This window comes from Bos mutus, chromosome 20, assembly GCF_027580195.1.
Source record: "Bos mutus isolate GX-2022 chromosome 20, NWIPB_WYAK_1.1, whole genome shotgun sequence".
NCBI classification, from domain to species: Eukaryota; Metazoa; Chordata; class Mammalia; order Artiodactyla; family Bovidae; genus Bos; species Bos mutus.
This window is the reverse complement of record NC_091636.1, coordinates 15,017,626-15,040,680: the sequence shown is the minus strand read 5'-3', so window position 1 is coordinate 15,040,680 and position 23,055 is coordinate 15,017,626. Positions and strand designations below refer to the sequence as shown.

Sequence of the window (23,055 nt, the reverse complement as noted above, 5' to 3'; positions counted from 1 at the left end):
CTGCCATAAAGGTGGTGTCATCTGCTTATCTGAGGTTACTGATATTTCTTCCAGCAATCTTGATTCCAGCCGGTGCTTCATTTGTGTGGCATTTTGCATGATGTAATCCGCATATAAGTTAAATGACCAGGGTGAAAGTATACAGGCTTGACGTACTCCTTTCTCAATTTGGAACCAATTTGTTGTTCTATGTCCGGTTCTAACTATTGCCTCTTGGCTTGACCCACATACAGATTGTTCAGGAGGCAGATAAGGTGGTCTGGTATTCCCATCTCTTGAAGAATTTTTCACAATTTGTTGTGATCCACACAGACAAAGGCTTTAGTGTAGTCAATGAAGCAAAAATAGCTGTTTTTCTGGAATTCTCTTACTTTTTATATGATCCAGCGGATGTTAGCAATTTGATCTCTGGTTCCTCTGCCTTTTCTAAATCCAGCTTTAACATCTGGAAGTTCTCAGTTCACGTACTGGTGAAGCCTGGCTTGGAGAATTTTGAGCATTACTTTGCTAGCATGTGAGATGAGTGCAATTGAGTGGTAGTTTGAACATTCTTTGGCATTGCCTTTTTTGGGACTGGAATGAAAACTGAGCTTTTCCCGGCCTGTGGCCACTGCTGATTTTTCCAGATTTGCTGGCATATTGAGTACGGCACTTTCACAGCATCATTTTTTAGGACTTGAAATAGCTCAACTGGAATTGCATCACTTCCACTAGCTTTATTCATAGTGATGCATTGTAAGGCCCACTTGACTTTGCATTCCAGGATGTCTGGCTCTAGGTGAGGTGAGTGATCACACCATCATGGTTTCTAGGTCATTAAGATTTTTTTTGTATAGTTCTGTGTATTCTCGCCATCTCTTCTTAATATCTTCTGCTTCTGTTAGGTCCATACCATTTCTGTCCTTTATTATGCCCATCTTTGCATGAAATGTTCCCTTGGTATCTCTAATTCTTTTGAAGGGGATCTCTAGTCTTTCCCATTCTGTTGTTTTCCTCTATTTCTTTGCATTGATCACTAAGGAAGTCTTTCTTATCTCTCCTTGCTTTGGAACTCTGCATTCAAATGGGTATACCTTTCCTTTTCTCCTTTGCCTTTCACTTCTCTTCTTTACTCATCTTTTTGTAAGGCCTCCTCAGGCAACCATTTTGCCTTTTTGCATTTATTCTTCTTGGGGATGGTTTTGATCAACACTTCCTATACAATGTCATGAACCTCTGTCCATAGTTCTTCAGGTGCTCTATCAGACCTAATCCCTTGAATCTATTTGTCACTTTCACTGTATAATAGTAAGGGATATGATTTAAGTCATATGTGAATGGTGTAGTGGTTTTCCCTACTTTCTTCAATTTAAGTCTGAATTTGGCAATAAGGGGTTCATGATCTGAGCTACAGTCAGCTCCTGGTCTTGTCTTTGCTGACTGTATAGAGCTTCTCCATCTTTGGCTGCAAAGAATATAATCAGTCTGATTTCGGTGTTGACCATCTGGTGATGTCCATGTGTAGAGTTGTTTCTTGTGTTGTTGGAAGAGAGTGTTTGCTATGACCTGTGTCTTCTCTTGACAGAACTCTGTTAGTGTTTGCCCTGCTTCATTTTGTACTCCAAGGCCAAATTTGCCTGTTATTCCAGGTTTTTCTTGATTTTCTACTTTTGCATTCCAGTCCACTATGGTGAAAAAGACATCTTTTTTTGGTGTTAGTCCTAAGAAGGTCTTTTAGGTCTTCATAGAAGGCAATTGCACCCCACTCCAGTACTCTTGCCTGGAAAATCCCATGGACGGAGGAGCCTGGTAGGCTGCAGTCCATGGGGTCACGAAGAGTCGGACACGACTGAGCGACTTCACTTCCACTTTTCACTTTCCAGCGTTGGAGAAGGAAATGGCAACCCACTCCAGTGTTCTTGCCTGGAGAATCCCAGGGATGGCGGAGCCTGGCAGGCTGCCGTCTATGGGGTCGCACAGAGTCGGACACGACTGAAGCGACTTAGCAGCAGCAGCAGCAGCAGAACTGTTTAACTTCAGTTTCTTCGGCATTAGTGGTTGAGGCATAGACTTGGATTACTGTGATGTTGAATGGTTTGCCTTGGAAATGAACCAAGATCATTCTGTCATTTTTGAGATTGCATCCAACTGCTGCATTTCAGACTCTTTTGTTGACTCTGAGGGCTACTCCATTTCTTCTAAGGGATTCTTGCCCACAGTAGTAGATACAATGGCCATCTGAATTAAATTCACCCATTTCAGACCATTTTTGTTCACTGATTCCTAAAATGTCGATGTTCACTCTTGCCATCTCCTGTTTGACCACTATCAGTGTACTTTGATTCATGAACCGAAGATTCCAGGTTCCTATGTAATATTGTTCTTCACAGCATCGGACTTTCATTCCATCACCAGTCGCATTCACAGTTGGGCATTGTTTTTGCTTTGGCTCCGTCTCTTCATTCTTTCTGGAGTTATTTTTCCTCTCTTCTGCAGTAGCATATTGGGCATCTGTTGACCTGGGGCATTCATCTTTCAGTGTCGTATCTTTTTGCCTTTTCATACTGTTCATGGGGTTCTCAAGGCAAGAATGCTTAAGTGGTTTGCCATTCCCTTCTCCAGTGGATCACATTTTGTCAGAACTATCCATCGTGACCCATCTGTCTTGGGTGGGCCCACACGGCATGGCTCATAGTTTCATTGTTAGACAAGGCTGTGGTCCAAGTGATCAGTTTGGTTAGTTTTCTGTAATTGTTAGCATACAAAGAATAGTCATAATCGAGAGACTCAACACTTGGTGGTGAAAAGCAGTGATCTTGCAAGATGGGAAACAAGTGAGCCTGTGGTTGAACTAGCTTACCACCTTGAGAGGGCTTCTCTGGTGGTGCAGTGGTAAATAATCCGCTTGCCAATGCAGGAGATGCAAGACATGCAGGTTTGAGATCCCCTGGAGAAGTAAATGGCATCCCACTCCAGTATTCTTTCCTGAAAAATTCCATGGACTGGGGAGCTTGTACATTCCAAAATAGCACAAAGTCAAGAGAAGAGAAATGTATGTTTACTCTTAAGAGTTTACTTTACATGAGGTGATAACAGTATCATATGCTGGAAGATTGTGATACGTTTAAGATGTATGAAAATGAAAATGTTAATCGCTCAGTCTGTCTCTGTGATCCCGTGGAACAATGTATATTATAAACCATGAAGCAACCTCTAAAATAACAAAACAAAAATTATAGATTATAAGTCAACCAAAGGTGACAAGTGAAAAACACACAGAAAAGCTCAGTTAACAAAAATAAGGACGGGACTTCCTTGGCAGTCCAGTGGTTAAGACTCTGTGCTTCCACTGCAGGAAGTACAGGTTCCATCCCTGGTCAGGGAATTAAGATCTTGCATACTGCACCCTGCAGCAAAAAAAAAAAAAAAAAAAAAAGAGAGAACAAAACCCAGGAAACAAATACATGCTGCTTACAAAACCAAAGCAAAACAAGCACCAGCAACAAAGAAGATAGTACTCTAAATATGAAGGGATAAACAGTCTAAACATAAAGGATGGGGAAAGAGACATCTATCAATAGTGCCCAAAAAGCCAAAATATTTACTCTGTGGCGCTGTAGGTAAAAAGCTGAGATATGTCAAGAACTATCAGCTGCCACCGGAAGTTTTGAATAGGTGAAGAAGAAATCTATCTAGAGTCTCAGAAGGACTTTTGATCTCCAGAATTTTAAGAGAATAAGTTTTTTTTAAGTTTGTGGTACTTTGTTACAACTGCCCTAGGAAACTAATACTTTCTTTGTGTCCGCAAAATAGAGTGTAAGCAAATGAGGCAGGATCTTGTATGTTTTGCTCCATTCTATATTCCTAGTATCTGGAATCATACTCAGCATCAGTTCAGTTCAGTCGCTCAGTTGTGTCCAACTCTTTGCGACCCCATGAATCACAGCATGCCAAGCCTCCCTGTCCATCATTTATTTGTTGAATGAATAAACTGAGTTCATTTTTGAAGCAGGTACATAACATATACTGCTGTAATAATATACATATGCTTTAATTCGGGGCTTCCCTGGTGGCTCAGTGGTACAAGAATCCTCCTGCTAATGCAGGAGACATGGTTTTGATCCCTGGGTCAGGAAGATCCCCTGGAGAAGGGAATGGCAACCCATTCCAGTATTCTTGCCTGGGAAATCCCATGGACAGAGGAGCCTGATGGGGTGGCAGAGTTGGACACGGCTTAATGACTAAACATCTTCTGCTTCATTGACTATGCTAAAGCCTTTGACTGTGTGGATCACAACAAACTGGAAAACTCTTCAAGAGATGGGAATACTGGACCACCTTACCTGCCTCTTGAGAAATCTGTTTGCAGGTTAAGAAGCAACAGTTAGAACCAGACATGGAACAACGAACAGGTTCCAAATTGTGATGGGAGTACATCCAGGCTGTATATTGTCACCCTGCTTATTTAACTTATATGCAGAGTACTTCATGCAAAATTCTGGACTGGATGAAGCACCAGCTGGAATCAAGATTGCCAGGAGAAATATCAATAACTTCAGATATGCAGATGACACCACCCCTTATGGCAGAAAGCAAAGAAGAACTAAAAAGCCTCTTTATGAAAGTGAAAGAAGAGAGTGAAAAAGTTGGCTTAAAGAAAGCTCAGCATCAAAAAATGAAGATCATGGCATCCAGTGCCATCACTTCATGGCAAATAGATGTGGAAACAATGGAAACAGTTATTTTCTTGAGCTCCAAAATCACTACATATGGTGGCCTCAGCCATGAAATTAAGACGCTTACTCCTAGGAAGAAAAGCTATGACAAACCTAGACAGCATATTAGAAAGTAGAGACATTACTTTACCGACAAAGGTCTAGTCATGGTTTTTCCAGTAGTCATGTATGGATGTGAGAGTTGGACCATAAAGAAAGCTGAGTGCCGAAGAATTGATGGCTTTTAAACTGTGGTGTTGGAGGACTCTTCAGTGTCCTTTGGACAGCAAGGAGATCCAACCAGTCAGTCCTAAAGGAAATCAATCCTAAATATTCATTGAAAGGACTGATGCTGAAGCTGAAGCTCCAATAATTTGGCCGCCTGGTGTGAAGAACTGACTCACTGGAAAAGACCCTCATGCTGGGAAAGATTGAAGGAAGGAGGAGAAGGGGATGACAGACGATGAGATGGTTGGATGGCATCACCAACTCGATGGACATGAGTTTGAGTAAGCTCTGAGAGTTGGTGATGGACAGGGAAACCTGGCTTGCTGCAGTCCATGGGGTCAGAAAGAGGCAGATGTGACTGAGCGACAACTAAACTGAACCATTCTGTCAGTTTTAAAACAGGATAATCCCTCAAATCAAAAAAGCAAGAGAATTCGAGAAAAACATCTACTTGTGCTTTATTGATTAAGCTGAAGCCTTTAACTCTGTGGATCACAACAAACTGTGGAAAATTCTTCAAGAGATGGGAATACGAGACCACTTACCTTCCTCCTGAGAAATCTGTATGTAGGTCAAGAAGCAGTAGTTAGAACCGGACACAGAACAATGAACTGAGACTTCTTGTTTCAGAGTTTTGTTATGAGACTATAGTGCGTAAATAGAAAGATTGCCCTTTTTCAGAACTATAAAGAACCTCTGTACAGTGTGAACAAGGTACTTGCTAGGGTAGTGGGTCAGGATGACATGACCACATAGTACTCTGCATGCAAACTCAGTTGCTGTGGTGTCTGACTCTTTGTGACCCTGTGTATTATAGCCCAGAGGCTTCTCTGTCCATGGGATTATCCAGGCAAGAATACTGGAGTGGGTTGCCATTTCCTCCTCCAGAGCATCTTCCCAGCCCAGGGATTGAACCCACGTCTCCCGCATTGGCAGGCAGATTCTTTACCACGGAGCCACCTGGGAATCCCCTAGTAGTACTCTACCAACATGCTCATATATATGTATTTTTTGTTCTGTTGCTTTGATGAACAGTTCAATGACATGGTAGATTTTTCTATTCTAGGACTATTCAAAGTTGGGAAGTGAAGGAGTAAAACAGGTAGAAAAAAGGGATCCTGCAACTAGTTCTTTTTTATAGCTTTACCTGAGACAGTCTAAAGAATTCACTATGAAATTGCTTTGTTATAGATTGACTATTACCTGGTTAGGGAATATAAAAGTGCAGTTAGTATTAATATTTCATAAAATAATACTGTGTTTCATGTGTAGTACTGTGAAGTTCTCATCAAGAAGTTAGTAATTTTATCTGGGAGAGATAAAACTTCCCAGTTTTAAAAAACACATTAAGTGGTTTTTAATTTAAATTTTATTTACTTTCTAGTACTGAAGCCACAGGGTACTAAGTTGGAAAGGTACAAAGACTGTACTGTATAGAGGTTCTCTCCCAGTCTAGTGTCTCAAACAGCCCGTGGCAGCTAGTATTTGAATTTTTATCCTTCCTGAGATATGTTATGCACATATTTAAATTAATATGTGTTTTGTCTTTTTTGCTGTGTCTTTGCCCATGAATAATAAATACACTGTTTATACTTTAGCAGTGTATTTTAGATACATTTCTATCTGCACACTTCTATATCTGTACATTTTTTATGACTACAGTATACTATATTTGTATATGTCATAGTGTACTAGTCCCTTATTCACAAACATTTAGGTTGCTCCTGCCTTTTCCTATTAAATTGAATGCTATAGTGAATAACTTTGTATATGTGTTGTTTTGCTTATATCCATAGGATACTGTAGTACAAGTAGAATAATTAGATTCAAACATGTGTACTTTAATTTTGATTGATAGAGCGACACTGGCCATACACCTTGTGTAGGTAGGGTTTTTGTTTTTAACTGAGGTCTAATGTACAAACAATGAAATTCATAATTTTAGGTGTAGAATGAGGGGAAGGCTATGCTAGTTTACACTGTAACTATCAGTGTAGAAGAATGCTTTTATGTCCTATTTCACAACACTTATTACTTTTTAGTTTTTAATTTTTTTGCCAGTGCTGAAGGTGAGAATATTGCAGTAATTTTGTTTGTTTACTATTTTTACGAAATACAACTTACATTCAGTGAAGTACACAAATCATAGTATAGAGCTCACGGTCACTAACCCAGCACGTTCTCCCTGTCCTTGCACTGCCCTCCCCACAAAAGTAACCACTGTCAGGACCTAGCCCCATAGATTTAAGTTAGCCTGTTTTTGAACTTAATATAAAGGAAATCATATAGACCCTACTTTTATTGCATTTGGATTCTTCTGTATTATATGTGAAATTTAGTTATGTTGCTGTGAGTACCTTTAATTTATCCTTTTTCATTGCTGTGATTTAGTTAGTTGAATATGCTGCAATTTATTCTACTGCTTGTGGATTTTTGGTTTGGTTGCTTCTACTTTTCAACTTTTATGAATACAACTTCTGTGAAAATTCTTGTACATTTCTTGAAGAAATTTAGCACTCATTTCTTTTGCCTGGACGTGTTATCTGGATAGGTTTTGTTTGTTTTTAATTGAGGTCAATTTATAAACAATAAAATTCACCAACTTTTAGTGTACAGTTATTTAGAAAGCAATTTCCCTTGGGTCTCTTGCATTTCTGCATGTCTTATGAGCAATAGCTCTAACTGCCTTTTCTTCCAGACTGTCTTTTCAAGGATATTGAAAGACAGAAATGGTATCTCTTCATAAAGCAAAGAGCAGGTTTCTGACAGCCGTGGAAAACAGATGCCATGTTTCCCTCCAAAGTAGAGGGCAAGTGTACTTGTGTGTGTGTGTGTGTGTGTGTGTGTGTGTGTGTGTGAGTTGCTCAGCCGTGTCTGACTCTTGGCAACCCCATGGACTATAGCCTGCCAGGCTTCTCCATCCATGGGATTTTCCATGCAAGAATACTGGAGTGGGTTGCTATTTCCTTCTCCAGCAGGTGTGCTTCCTGCCATTTTAAAAGATCCAGGTTTCCAATAAGCTTAGTCTTCCTCTCCTGGAACACAACCCTCTGTGTGTACAGGTGTTCCATGACACTTTTCACAGTGTTCTGTGAATTCGGGTTTGGGCAACTGGCACAGGAAAATGCTGTTAATTCTGACTGGTGTTCCTGGTATGAGTAATAAAATCATATGTAGCTGACTCAAGAGTCTCGTGTCTTCTGCCAGTATCCATGGAACTAGCAGGTTAACTTGTAAGCAGGATCAAATCTCAGAGCCTTCACAATTCTTGACACAATTTGGTAAATTTTGACAAATGTATAAAATCTTATCACCACCATAGTCAATTCATAGCACATTTCTGTCCCCACAAGCTCCTTTGTGCCCCTGTATATCTATTCCCCTTTCTCTAGTTTTGCCATTTGTTGAATTTCTCATACATAGAATTTTACATTGTATCAGTTCAGTTCACTTGCTTACTCATGTCCAACTCTTTGTGACCCCATGGACTGTAGCACGCCAGGCCTCCCTGTGCATCACCAACTTCCGGAGTTGACTCAAACTCATGTCAGTTGTGTCGGTGATGCCATCCAACCATCTGATCCTCTGTCATCCCCTTCTGTCCTCAATCTTTCTCAGCATCAGGGTCTTTTCAAATGAGTCAGTTCTTCGCGTCAGGTGGCCATAGTATTGGAGTTTCAGCTTCAGCATCAGTCCTTTCAATGAATATTCAGTACTTATTTCCTGTAGGATGGGCTGGTTTGATTTCCTTGCAGTCCAAGGGACTCCGAAGACTCTTCTTCAACACCACAGTTCAAAAGCATTACTTCTTTGGCACTCAGCTTTCTTTGTAGTCCAACTCACACATCCATACATGACTACTGGAAAAACCATAGTCTTGACTAGATGGACCTTTGTTGGCAAAGTAATGTCTCTGCTTTTTACTATGCCATCTATGTTTGTCATAGCTTTTCTTCCAAGGAGCAAGCGTCTTTTAATTTCATGGCTGCAGTCACCATCTGCAGTGATTTTGGAGCCCCCCAAAATAAACATCTGTCACTGTTTCCACATCTATTTCCCATGAAGTGATGGGACTGGATGCCATGATCTTAAGTTTTCTGAATGTTGAGCTTTAAGCCAACTTTTTCACTCTCCTTTTCCACTTTCATCAAGAGGCTCTTTAGTTCTTCTTTGCTTTCTATCATAAAGGTGGTGTCATCTGTATATCTGAAGTTGTTGATATTTTTCCTGGCAATCTTGATCCCAGCTTGTACTTTATCCAGCCCAGCGTTTCTCATGATGTACTCTGCATATAAGTTAAATAAGCAGGGTGACAATATATAGCCTTGATGTACTCCTTTCCCTATTTGGAATATAGCCTGTTTTGTATGGCTTGTTTCATTCAACATAGTGCTTTTGAGATTTGTTCATGCTCTTGCCTGTATCACTAGTTCGTCCCCTTTTATTGCTGAGTAGTATTCTATTGTATGGATATACTACTGTTTGAATATTTGTTTATCCTTTCACCAGTTGATTGACATTTAGATTGTTTCTAGTTTGGGGCTATTATAAGCAAAACTGCTGTAGGTTTGGATATAAGTCTTCATGTGGACATTTATTTTTATTTCTCTTGGATACATTATTAGGAGTGGAAATGCTAAGTCTTATGACGTGCTTTTAATTCGTAAAGAACTGCCAAATTGTTTTCCAAAGTGTTTGTATCATCTTGCATTCCCGTCTGGCTTGTTTTTTTTGTTTTTTTTTTTAAACACAGGGTTATTGTTACCATCTTTCTAAATTCCATATATATGTGTTAGTATACTGTATTGGTGTTTTTCTTTCTGGCTTACTTCACTCTGTATAATAGGTTCCAGTTTCATCCATCTCATTAGAACTGATTCAAATGTATTCTTTTTAATGGCTGAGTAATACTCCATTGTGTATATGTACCACAGCTTTCTTATCCATTCATCTGCTGATGGGCATCTAGGTTGCTTCCATGTCCTGGCTATTATAAACAGTGCTGCGATGAACATTGGGGTACACGTGTCTCTTTCCCTTCTGGTTTCCTCAGTGTGTATGCCCAGCAGAGGGATTGCTGGATCATAAGGCAGTTCTATTTCCAGTTTTTTAAGGAATCTCCACACTGTTCTCCATAGTGGCTGTACTAGTTTGCATTCCCACCAACAGTGTAAGAGAGTTCCCTTTTCTTCACACCCTCTCCAGCATTTATTGCTTGTAGACTTTTGGATCACAGCCATTCTGACTGGTGTGAAATGGTACCTCATAGTGGTTTTGATTTGCATTTCTCTGATAATGAGTGATGTTGAGCATCTTTTCATGTGTTTGTTAGCCATCTGTATGTCTTCTTTGGAGAAATGTCTATTTAGTTCTTTGGCCCATTTTTTGATTGGGTCATTTATTTTTCTGGAGTTGAGCTGTAGGAGTTGCTTGTATATTTTTGAGATTAGTTGTTTGTCAGTTGCTTCATTTGCTATTATTTTCTCCCATTCTGAAGGCTGTCTTTTCACCTTGCTAATAGTTTCCTTTGTTGTGCAGAAGCTTTTAAGTTTAATTAGGTCCCATTTGTTTATTTTTGCTTTTATTTCCAATATTCTGGGAGGTGGGTCATAGAGGATCCTGCTGTGATGTATGTCGGAGAGTGTTTTGCCTATGTTCTCCTCTAGGAGTTTTATAGTTTCTGGTCTTACGTTTAGATCTTTAATCCATTTTGAGTTTATTTTTGTGTAAGGTGTTAGAAAGTGTTCTAGTTTCATTCTTTTACAAGTGGTTGACCAGAGTTCCCAGCACCACTTGTTAAAGAGATTGTCTTTAATCCATTGTATATTCTTGCCTCCTTTGTCAAAGATAAGGTGTCCATATGTGCGTGGATTTATCTCTGGGCTTTCTATTTTGTTCCATTGATCTATATTTCTGTCTTTGTGCCAGTACCATACTGTCTTGATAACTGTGGCTTTGTAATAGAGCCTGAAGTCAGGTAGGTTGATTCCTCCAGTTCCATTCTTCTTTCTCAAGATAGCTTTGGCTATTCGAGGTTTTTTCTATTTCCATACAAATTGTGAAATTATTTGTTCTAGCTCTGTGAAGAATACCTTTGGTAGCTTGATAGGGATTGCATTGAATCCCTTGTTGTCTGGCTTGTTTTAATTTGTATCTCATTATGAGTGAGGTTGAAAGTATCATTTCATATGTTTGAGTTACTTGTGTTTCCTTCTCTATAAATTGCCTGTTTGGCTCATCTTGCATGTTTTCTTCTAAACAGGGAAGGTGAGGTGTTGGAATTTTTGTAATGATTTGTAGGCATTCTTCATATATTGGGATAATTTTGGTCAGGCTATGAATTACAAGCTTATTTTTTCCTGTTTGGCTATTATCTTTTGAACTTGCCAATGGAGAGGTTTTGCCATGTAGAAATTTGTCTCTCTGAACTCTTCAGTCTCACAGAATATTTACTAGCAATGTAAGACTTCATAATATAGAAACAGGATTGCTCTTTTAATTGACCTTAAAGTATAAATTGGGCTTCCCTGGTGGCTTAGTCAGTAAAGAATCTGCATGCAATGCAGACCTGGGTTTAATCCCTGGGGCCAGAAGATGCCCTGGAGAAGGAAATGGCAACCTACTCCGGTATTCTTGCCTGGGAAATCTCATGGACACAGGAGCCTAGTGGCTCCAGTCCATGGGGTCACAAGAGTTGGACATGACTTAGTAACTAAAAACACCAAAGTATAAAGTATGTTTCCCAGCTGTATTTTATGTAGCCATAACATTAGGGGGAATAAAGAAAAATATTCTGAAGAGTTCAGTTTGTTTTCTGCATTCTCACAAGAATTTTACCACCTTTTAGAAAACAACTATACAATGGAAACAAAAGAGCTTTAGAACTTGTGTCTTTATTATGCATAGTAAGAGTAAAAATATTTAAAATAATATTGCATGTGTCTTTTACAGAAATATCTATGCAAGATGTTCACATTGCAAACTTGGATAGTGCAAGCCTTGTTTATTTTCCTCACCACTGAATCTATAGGTAAGGTTCATGAGATATCCTACTTCCCGATCCCACAAATTAGGTTTGTGTATTGCTGAATAATTATATAATTATGCTTACATATTTATTCTTTAGGATCATTATTGAAACAACGATGTTGCCTTAAAAATGGACTCAAGTTAAAATGCTCTTGACAAAGTATAATTTGTATAATTTGAGTTGAAGCACTCAGTAATCCTAAATCTTGTTCAGCTGTACTAACAGTAAGTTTAATATTGAGAAGGAAAAAAGGGAATTTTGTTAATTTTTTTAAATAAAGAAACAGAATCAGGTTTGTTAACTTTTAGCACTTCACTCCTTAATAGCCAAAGATGTCACTGAGCAGCAGTGAGATTGTGATACCAGAAGAAAGATCACTTAGAGCAGTACTGCTCCAACTGGTCCACAGCCTGAGAACTGGTTATTATTGGTCCATAATGAGTTGAGTACAGAAATTAAGAATAAATGTTTAGAAACGCTTTTAACAATCTGACATAGCCATGATATCTATGGCTATGTGATCAATGGATTTGCCTCATCAAATGTAAAACAAAAGTATATGTCTGTAAAGGATTGGGTGAAGAAAACCTAAACTGATCCTTCACCCCAGATAATTTGAGAAGCATTGCTCTAAGTCAAACCCTCTTCAAATTCAAGAACACAGCCTCTTTTTAAACACTGGAAATGATACAAACCTTAAGCTGAAATTTTTTCTCATTTAAAAGTCTTTCCTTAGTCTTAAACCCAAATTTTCTTCCTTGTAACTTTTCTCATTAATCTTAAAAATGCTTCTGTTGTAGGTCCACTTTCCTTTTCCACTGTTCAAGTCTTCAAGTATTGAAGAAATGCTTTTTAACCCCTCTCTTGCCCAAATTAAATTTACCTAGTTATCCTAATTATTCTTTGTAGGACTTGACTTCCAATCTGTATGCACTGATTACTCTCCTGACTCTTCCCTTGATTTTCCATATCATATTTAACATATAATACCATCCCACTTAATTCTAGTTAACAACAATGAAACTTTAGCCATCACTTAATCTGTGTCTCGGTTTCATGATCTGTAAGATGGGGATAGTAATGTCTCTAACTTCTAGGATTATTGTGAGATTTAAATGAGTTAATACACAGAAGGCATTTGAGCAGTACCTGGCCCATAGTATGCTTTATAAAAAGGAATGTAATAATGTATTTATTATTAAGGTTTGAATAAAATGCACTTAAGGAAAAAATATATCAGAACTTGACATATTCTAAGTATAGTGATTTTATTATTTACTTTTGAAGGATCATTTTTATTAAAGCAGCATAATTTTTTGCCAGTTAAGATACACTGTAGTTTTATGTTAAGCCATCTACCAGTCACTGAAAATTCTCAGATTGTTTTCACATCAATTACTTTTAAGCCATTTCCCCTTCACTCTATATTTGTTTATCAACCTAAATAGAAGATGATTTTGCCAAATTTATTAGCCTATCAGTCTAGTCCTTAAGCATAATTTTGAATCCTGACATTATCCAAATTGTGGGCAATCCATTATAATCTTTTGCTGATTTGTTAAGTGTGTGTGTCTGTTTTCCCCCTAAGTTGTTGATAAAAAGGTTGAAAATAACAGCACTATATTATCTGTTGCTGCCAGACAGATTACTCTAAAGCTTCATGCCTTAAAATGGCATTACTTATTATTTCTCATGGTTTATGTGTGACAGGCTCAGTCAGACACACAGATTCTTCTTTTCTCTGTGATATCTGGGCCTCAGCTAGAATATTCAGAGATGAGTAGCTGGAATCATCTGAAGTCTCATTCACTTATTATGTCTGGTGTTGATGCTGGCTGTAGATTCAGGGCTTTGGGGCTCTTGGCTACACCACCACATGTGGTCTGTCCTTGCGGCCTTGGCTTCCTTACATGTGGCTGGGTTCCATGGCAAATGTCGCAAGAGAAAAAGAGAGCTAGTCAGAAGTTGTATTTTTTTATGATCTAGCTTTGGAAGTCACTTAGCACACTCTGTTGGCTGGGGCAGGCATAAGCACCCTTAAAGATCTGAGAGCAAAAGGGAAACATAGATCTCATTTCTTTGGAGGAGTATTAGTCACTTTGTAAGATGAGCATGTTGAATGGGATACATTTATAAGTATGACCTTCTTTGGAAAGTACAGTCTACCCCAAGGTTTGAGGGGAGGCACTTCAGCATACTCCTTTAGCCTCCCTCTCATTGACTCTTTTTAGTCAGTGATTTTTTTTATATGTAGGTAATCAATCAAGTGAAAATGTTTTAGTTTGAAGTTACAAAATATCTGTTTTTATAGATCAAGAGTAGTAAAAAATCAGCCTGCTGCTGCTGCTAAGTCGCTTCAGTCGAGTCCGACTCTGTGCGACCCCATAGACGGCAGCCCACCAGGCTCCCCCGTCCCTGGGATTCTCCAAACAAGAATACTGGAGTGGGTTGCCATTTAAATCAGTCTAGTAACTCTGTAAAAGTAGGTTTCATGTGGCACAGGATGGTTTCAGTGAGCCTGTGCTTCATTTCGAAAACTGGAACATTTGCCTGTTTCTAGCATTTCTTATTCTGTGTGATAAAAAATTGTTATTTAGTCTCTGGCTATATCTCATGTTCTTTAGTACTCTGAAGTATATTTCCTAGGTAAGGTTCCTTTTCATTATTAAAGAGAAAGTCAAACAGGAATGATTTTACCAAGGAACAAAGTGCGATTGGAGGAGTTTTAAGGACTTGCTCATTGTCACAGGGTAACTTACTAGTCTGTCACAGGATGGACATTGACAGGAGCTTGTGCGCTAGGACTTGCCACAGCCATGCATCAGTAATGGAAGGCCACTCAAACAGGCTGCTGCATAAGCTTTGAAACAAACATTTTGACTCTGGGCCTTATGAGCTTAATGACAGATATGGAATAAGAAGTTAATTGTTTAGTTTTTAAAAGTACTTTTATCCTTTGTGCAGTCTAGCCTGGGACCAAGTTGAGAATTGGAAGAATCTGTCTGATATTTGAGATTTACTCCATAAAAGTATCTCAGCGTTCTTTATAAAATAAACGATTGAAGTAAATTCTCTCCAAGGTTTTTGTCAGTTTTTTGATTCTCTGGTTCTATACATCTTTTACCTTAACTGCTAGAACCACTCACCTCTGAGAGACCTTTCCAGAGTCAGTGTGACTAGATTACTTGTCTCTGGATAGCAGTAGTAATGATGATTTGTTGTTGTTTAGTCACTAAGTCATATCCGACTCTTTTGCAATGCCAGGGACAGTAGCCCACCAGGCTCTTCTGTCCATGGGATTTCCTGGGCAAGAATACTAAACTGGGTTGCCATTTCCTTCTCCAGGGGATCCTCTCGACCCAGGGAGCAAAGCTGCATCTCCTGCACTGGCAGGTAGATTCTTCACCACTGAGACACCAGGGAAGCCAAGCAGTGGTGACAGGCTACCATTTATTGGAGGCCTTTTGAAGACCAGGCATTGTAGTAGATTCTTTCCATTAATAATATCTGATCTCAATAAACTTTCAAGATAGCCATTATTATCTTCATTTTCCAAGTGAATAAATTAAAGCTGTTAGAATTTCAAATTCCATTGATAAATGGGATTCACTCAAGAAAGCTGCCTTAAGTTTCTAGATAGTGAGAATAGAGAAGGAGGATAGAATCATGTCAAGTATTGAGCATTTTATCTTGATGGTAATAGGTAGGCACTAAATAATTTAAAATAGGTAAATGGCATAATCATTTTTGAACAGTAACTTTGGGAGCTGTATGTTTAAGATAAACTAGAAGGAGGTCAGATTGTGGTATAATACGATAGCCTGAGTGCCAGCAGCCAAAATAGGGTTGATGAGAAGAGGTTGCTATACGTACTAAGAATATAGAAACAAAAAGACCGAGGGAGTGTGGAAGGAGGCTAATTAGAGAGCGAGGACTGCAAGGTTATCTGGCCTAGGCGACCGGATGGGAGTAGTGTCTCAGCAGCAATAGGGAAGTGAGAAGAAGAAAAAATAAGTTTGGAAGGGACTGTGATACATAGTCTATGCCCAACCAGTAATACTGAAGAAGCTGAACAGTTCTATGAAGACCTACAAGACCTTCTAGAACTAATACCAAAAAAAGATGCCCTTTTCATTATAGGGGACTAGAATGCAAAAGGAGGAAGTCAAGAAACACCTGGAGTAACAAGCAAATTTGGCCTTGCAGTACAGAATGAAGCAGGGCAAAGGCTAACAGAGTTTTGCCAAGAGTACACCCTGGTCATAGCAAACACCGTCTTCCAACAACACAAGAGAAGACTCTACACATGGACATCACCAGATGGTCAATAGTGAAATCAGATTGATTATATTCTTTGCAGCCAAACATGGAGAAGCTCTATACAGTCAGCAAAAACAAGACTGGAAGCTGACTGTGGCTAAGATCATGCACACTCCTTATTGTCAAATTCAGACTTAAATTGAAGAAAGTATGGAACACCACTAGACCCTTCAGGTATGACCTAAATCAAATCCCTTAAGATTATACAGTGGAAGTGACAAATAGATTCAAGAGATTAGATCTGATAGAGTGCCTGATGAACTATGGATGGAGGTTCATGACACAGTACAGGAGGCATTGATCAAGACTATCCCCAAGAAAAAGAAATGCAAAAAGGCAAAATGGTTGTCTGAAGAGGCCTTACAAACAGGTATGAAAAGAAGAGAAGTGAAAGGCAAAGGAGGAAAGGAAAGATACACCCATTTGAATGCAGAGTTTCAAAGAATATCAAGGAGAGATAAGAAAGCCTTCCTCAGTGATCAATGCAAAGAAATAGAGGAAAACAATAGAATGAAAAAGACTAGAGATTTCCTCAAGAAAATTAGAGATACTAAGGGAATTTTCAGGCAAAGGTGGGCACAATAAAGGACAGAAATGGTATGGACCTAACAGAAGCAGAAGATATTAAGAAGAGGTGGCAAGAATACACAGAAGAACTGTACAAAAAAGATCTTCATGACCCAGATAATCATGATGATGTGATCACTCACCTAGAGCCAGACATCCTGAAATGCAAAGTCAAGTGGGCCTTAGGAAGCATCACTACAAACAAAGCTAGTGGAGGTGACAGAATTCCAGTTGAGCTATTTCAAATCCTGAAAGATGATGCTGTTAAAGTGCTGCACTCTATATGCCAGCAAATTTGGAAAACTCAGCAGTGGCCACAGGACTGGAAAAGGTCAGTTTTCATTCCAATCCCAAAGAAAGGCAATGCCAAAGAATGCTCAAACTACTGCACAATTGCACTCATCTCACATGTTAGCAAAGTAATGCTCAAAATTCTCCAAGCCAGGCTTCACCAGTATGTGAACTGAGAACTTCCAAATGTTCAAGCTGGATTTAGAAAAGGCAGAGGAACCAGAGATCAAATTGCCAACACCGCTGGATCATCGAAAAAGCAAGAGAGTTCCAGAAAAACATTTATTTCTGCTTTATTGACTATGTCAAAGCCTTTGACTGTGTGGATCACAACAAATTGTGAAAAATTCTTCAAGAGAAGGGTATACCAAACCACCTGACCTGCCTCCTGACCAATCTGTATGCAGGTCAAGAAGCAACAGTTAGAACTGGACATGGACGACAGACTGGTTACAGATCGGGAAAGGAGTACGTCAAGGCTGTATACTGTCACCCTGCTTAGGCTGGATGAAGCACAAGCTGGAATCAAGATTGCCAGGAGAAATACCAATAATCTCAGATACTGCAGAAAGTGAAGAAGAACTAAACAGCCTCTTGATGAAAGTGAAAGAGGAGAGTGAAGAAGTTGGCTTAAAGCTCAACATTCAGAAAACTAAGATCATGGCATCCAGTCCCATCACTTCAGGGCAAATAGATGGGGAAACAGTGGAAACAGTGACAGACTTTCTTTTCGGGGGCTCCAAAATCACTACAATGGTGACTGCAGCCATGAAATTAAAAGATGCTTGCTCCTTGGAAGAAAAGCTATGACCAACCTAGACAGCTTATTGAGAAGCAGAGACGTTACTTTGCCAACAAAGATCCATCTAGTCAAAGCTGTGGTTTTTCCAGTAGTCATGTATGGATGTGAGAGTTGGACTATAAAGAAAGCTGAGTGCCAAAGAATTGATGCTTTTGAACTATGCGTGTTGGAGAAGACTCTTGAGAGTCCCATGAACTGCAAGGAGATCCAACCAGTCCATCCAAAAGGAAATCAGGCCTCAATATTCATTGGAAGGAATGATGCTGAAGCTGAAACTCCAGTATTTTGGCCACCTGATGCCAAGAACTGACTCATTTGAAAAGACCCTGATGCTGGGAAAAATTGAAGATGAGAGGAGAAGGGGACAATAGAGGATGTGATGGTTGGGTGGCATCACCAACTCGATGGACATGAGTTTGAGTAAACTCCAGGAATTGGTGATGGACAGGGAAGCCTGGCATGGTGCAGTCCATGGGGTCACAAAGAGTTGGACATGACTGAGTGACTGAATTGAACTATGATACATATAATTTTAGACATGTTCATTTTAAAGTACTTATGAAATATCTTGTAAGCCACTGAAAACAGGAAATTAGAGTCAGAAAGAGGGGTTTATATGTCATCAACATGGAGTAGGTCATAGGAATTTATTTTTTTATATAATTTGGTTCTTTGTTTTTTAATATGAGATTATATCCCATTACTTATTGTTAAAACCAGTGTATTTGGTTGTATTATTTTACTCTTCCTGTCTTTATTTTGCTACACCCTTGCTCTTTACTTTTTGTCTGATTTTGATGTATGAACAACATATACTGTCTTTGCATGTCCCCATCTGCACCCTCAAAGGCATTCAGGACTGGCGAGAAGCAGAGACCATCGCCTGTCTTCTGGTGGGTCTATTTAGACACTGAGTGTGAGTTGAGAAACAGAATTGGTGGCAGAGCAAATATGAATCACCCTGCAGGCAAACTATTTCCTAAAGCAAGGTAGAATGTTATAAAAAGGGCTGAAATTTGCATAGGTCTTTTTTATTTTGGTAAAATCCAGTTCCATTTGCCATGTAATTGATATAATTCTTTTCAAATTTAGACATTAAATTCTGGTGATACTAACTTTCACTGTGTTTCTTCTTTTTCTGTGTCTTTAGAGATATTTTAATGATGATTGAGGAACTGTACTGATATAGAATGTCATTTTGTACCAGAAAAATTCAGTCTGTTCTTACATTTTCTGTTATTATTCCTTTCCAGGTGAACTTCTAGTTCCATGTGCTCATATCCACCCTGAATCTTCAGTTGTACAACTTGGTTCGAATTTCACGGCAGTTTGTGTGCTAAAGGAAAAATGTATGGATGATTATCATGTGACTGCTAATGACATTTTCTGGAAAACAGGCCGTGTACCTGTTCCTTATGAACAATATAGTGTCATAAACAGAACAGCATCTAGTGTCACATTTCCAAATATAACTTTAATAAATGCTCTGCTCACTTGCAACATTCGTATGTTTGGACAGATTAATCGGAGTGTTTATGGAATCAGAATCATTTCAGGCTGTAAGTTTTGTTTTACTTTATTTCAGACTTTGTCATGACTGTTGAATTATATCTTTAATGTCCATTGTCTTTTGGTCTTTTTGAAATGCAGTAACTGTCAGCTCAGTGAGTTTTGAACTGTTTTTTCTTTTTAATGTTTAAAAAAAAATAAGCTTAGAAGTAGAACTGCATTTGCATTACAAATATATAAAAGCCTAAGGAGTAACACAAGTTTAATATTTTTCCTGAAAGTCAAGCATCTGTCAGCTTTCCAGAAAAATACTTTGGCAAGATATACCCACCAAAAATGTTGAGTTGAAATCTGTGACTGAGCTCATAGTAACTTTCAATATCCCTTAGTTGTGGAGAAAATACAGTGTAAAGCAATTATCTGAAGAAAGTGAATCAATACTGGAGAATGCTTTTATGTTGAAGTAGACAAATAAATTTACTATGATCCAAGAATGGATTGCCAAATTTGTGGATCGTCTAACACTATAATTTTAGCATTTGCTTTCTCTCCAGCAGAGTTTGGGAAGGGAGAGATATAAATGAGTCATTTTTGCTTCTATTTACGTGCCTCTTACTAACATTTAAGTATTAGTTTCTAAAATACACTTGAGAAGTCAGTTGATAATGCTTTCCAGCTATAAATGAAAGTTGACTTTGTGTAGAAAGTTAACTTGAAACATACCTATTAATGACAAGTATGATAGAAAATGTATGTTACTATCTAAAATGTTTGAATTTACTTAGAAAAGAAATTAGTTTTTTAGTCACCAGTTTTTCATTATGTCTTTTCTTGGTTTTGTTTTTTTCTGTCTGATTTAGGTTATCTTAAATGTCTAGAGGAGTATATAAATTGCATGCTTTTTGTGAATATGAAGCTTTTTGAAAATTGCTAATTTTTCCCTTTTAGTGCCTCCTGAAAAACCTAAAAATTTGAGTTGCATTGTGAATGAAGGAAAGAAAATGATGTGTCAGTGGGATCCTGGAAGGGAAACATACCTGGAAACAAACTACACTTTAAAATCTGAGTGGCAAGTTATTTTAAATTTGTTGTACATTGAATTTATTAAGTTTGCCTTTGTGGTAGAATTTTTATCTTGTGAGGTAGTATTATTAAATGCAAAGTTTTAAATGTTTTACTTTTTATTTTAGAACACCTGAAATATGAAAGTAGAAAGAATAGTGTAAGAAATCCTCACGCTCATCACCGAGCTTCAGTAATTATCAGCCCATTACCAGTCTTACTTTATATATACCCCACACTTAGATTGTTTTAAAGAAATAAACATCATCTCATCCATAAATATTTTAGTACTTTTATGGAAAAGATAAGGACACTTAAAAAAGATCCAAATATAATTGAAAATACTCTCATATTGTTACATTTTGAATTAGTGTTCAAATTTTCCCAGTTGTCTCATGAATGTATGTATATATTTTTATACTTGTCAAATCAAGATTTAAGTAATCACCATATATTGCCAATTCATACATCTTGTCTGTCTTAACCATAGGTTCTACCTTCTTTCTTTGCAGTTCAGTTGTTAAAATAATGGTTTACATTATTTAACACATTCTTCTGTCCCTTTATTTACTAAAACTTTCCATTAGATCTAGACATTTAATCAGTTTTTCCCCCAAAAAATAATTCATAGTAGTTATATATATTTTCATTAGGAACTACCATATAATGTTTGTTTTTGTTTTTCTTATATCAAAATTTGAGCAATGGTTTCAGGTATTACAGAATTTCCCTTTAGTTTTTTTTCTTCAAATATAAAGAAAAGTTGAAAGAATTTTACAGTGAACATTTATACATACTCATTACCTAGATTCTACAGTTAACATTTTACTGTGCTTGTCTCCATCTACCAACCCATCTTGTTTTAATGAATTTCAGAGTGAGTTAGACATCCATATACTTCCACCCTTAATCACTTGAGCATTTACATCATTAATTAGATTAATTAATCCCTACACGACTGAGCGACTTCCCTTTCACTTTTCACTTTCACGCATTGGAGAAGGAAATGGCACCCCACTCCAGTGTTCTTGCCTGGAGAATCCCAGGGACCGGGGGAGCCTGGTGGGCTGCCGTCTATGGGGTCGCACAGAGTCGGACATGACTGAAGCGACTTAGCAGTAGCAGCAGCAGCATCTTCCAAATTCCAAAGGTAGATGTAAGGGATTTTTCTCCTCATTATGAATTCATATTTAAACATTTGATGTCTTGTTATTTATTGGCTGTGCCAGGTCTTAATTGCAGCATGCAGGATCTTTGATCTTCTTTGCATCATTCAGGTTCTTTAGTTGCAACATGTGAACTCTTAGTTGCGGCATGTGGGATTTAGTTCCCAGATCAGGGGTGGAACCCTGACCACCTGCATTGGGAGCGCAGAGTCTTAGCTACTGGACCATTGGGAATTCCTGATTTGATGTGTTTTAATCCATTACAGTCATTCTTCTTAATACTTAAATTGTCCCATCTTTGGTTAGTGGGAACTTTTCAGATTGGCTTATCCTTTTAACACAACTTCATGAGTTCTTTGATACCTTCCTGATTTCTGAAGTGACAAGGTGTTCCAGGTTCATCTTAATATGTTTTCTGTTCCAGACCTAGAATCAACCAATTCCCAAGTAGTCATGGTTCCACTTAGTGTGGAATACAATTAATTACTGGGATGTTGTTTCTAGGCTTTTTTTAGTGGAAAGAACCAAAAATGTTTTTAAGATAAAATACATCATGAACTCGTACTGGTATTTCCAATTTAAAATCCAGACTATAGGTTTTTAGTTAATTCATCTATTTAACATCTATATCTCCTTTCTTCGAGCTGTTTCATTTTGCTTGTGGTTTTTAAGAATTTTCTTCATTGTATAAAGTAATAAATTCATCCACACAGATTTCTAAGACAAAGTATGTTTATAGAAGTCTCCGTACCCTGTTCCTTTTCCTTATTTCCCCACTCCTTCCAAAGGTTACCTGTTTTGGTTTGGTTTTGATTTAATATATATATGCATACATATGCATATATATTCTTAATTGATGCATGATTTAAACGTATGTGAGTAAATTTAGTCATATCACTTGAAACTTTCTATGGTAATAGAAAATTAGAAAGTGGTTGAGTGGTTGGAAAGGGGCTGAGGGAATTTTCTGGAAGGATAGAAATTCTATCCCTGCTCTATCACCTCCTAGCATATTGTGTTTTGAAAAAGCATACTGTGCTTAAAGAAAAACATTGCTGATACTGTAAAGATTCTGTTCAAGGAAAGGAAAAAAACTGGACTAATATCACTAATAAGTTTTGAAGAAGGGTCATTGGGTTAGAGCATAAGATTCTAAATATGATATTCTTGGAGTAAAATTTTGAAAATAATCTTGTGTTTTAAGATATAGATCAAACTCAGTTTTAAAGAAAAACAGGTGAATTTTTAACAGATTTTGTTTCTAGTGTTCAATAGTTTGTTTTAAATGTATTGAAATTAACTTATTTATTCTAAGCTATGATAATCTGGGTCTCATCAAACTCTTTTCAAGTAACCTTTTTCACTCTAATTTATTCAAATCCATTT

General features: G+C 38.0%; 1 protein-coding gene across 3 annotated transcripts in view; it reads left to right on the top strand.

Moving 5' to 3' along the window:
* IL6ST (interleukin 6 cytokine family signal transducer) overlaps nucleotides 1–23,055 on the top strand; it is a 61,792-nt gene that overhangs the window by 7,918 nt on the left and 30,819 nt on the right. For 2 of the 3 annotated variants that reach the window (XM_070357493.1, XM_070357494.1), the window contains 3 exons: nucleotides 11,874–11,952; nucleotides 19,186–19,491; nucleotides 20,390–20,510. In XM_070357493.1, coding sequence (XP_070213594.1) covers nucleotides 11,889–11,952; nucleotides 19,186–19,491; nucleotides 20,390–20,510 — 491 coding nt within the window. In that variant the 5' untranslated portion in view covers nucleotides 11,874–11,888. The remainder of the gene's footprint in view (nucleotides 1–11,873; nucleotides 11,953–19,185; nucleotides 19,492–20,389; nucleotides 20,511–23,055) is intronic. The other variant, XM_070357495.1, reaches the window with a different exon arrangement.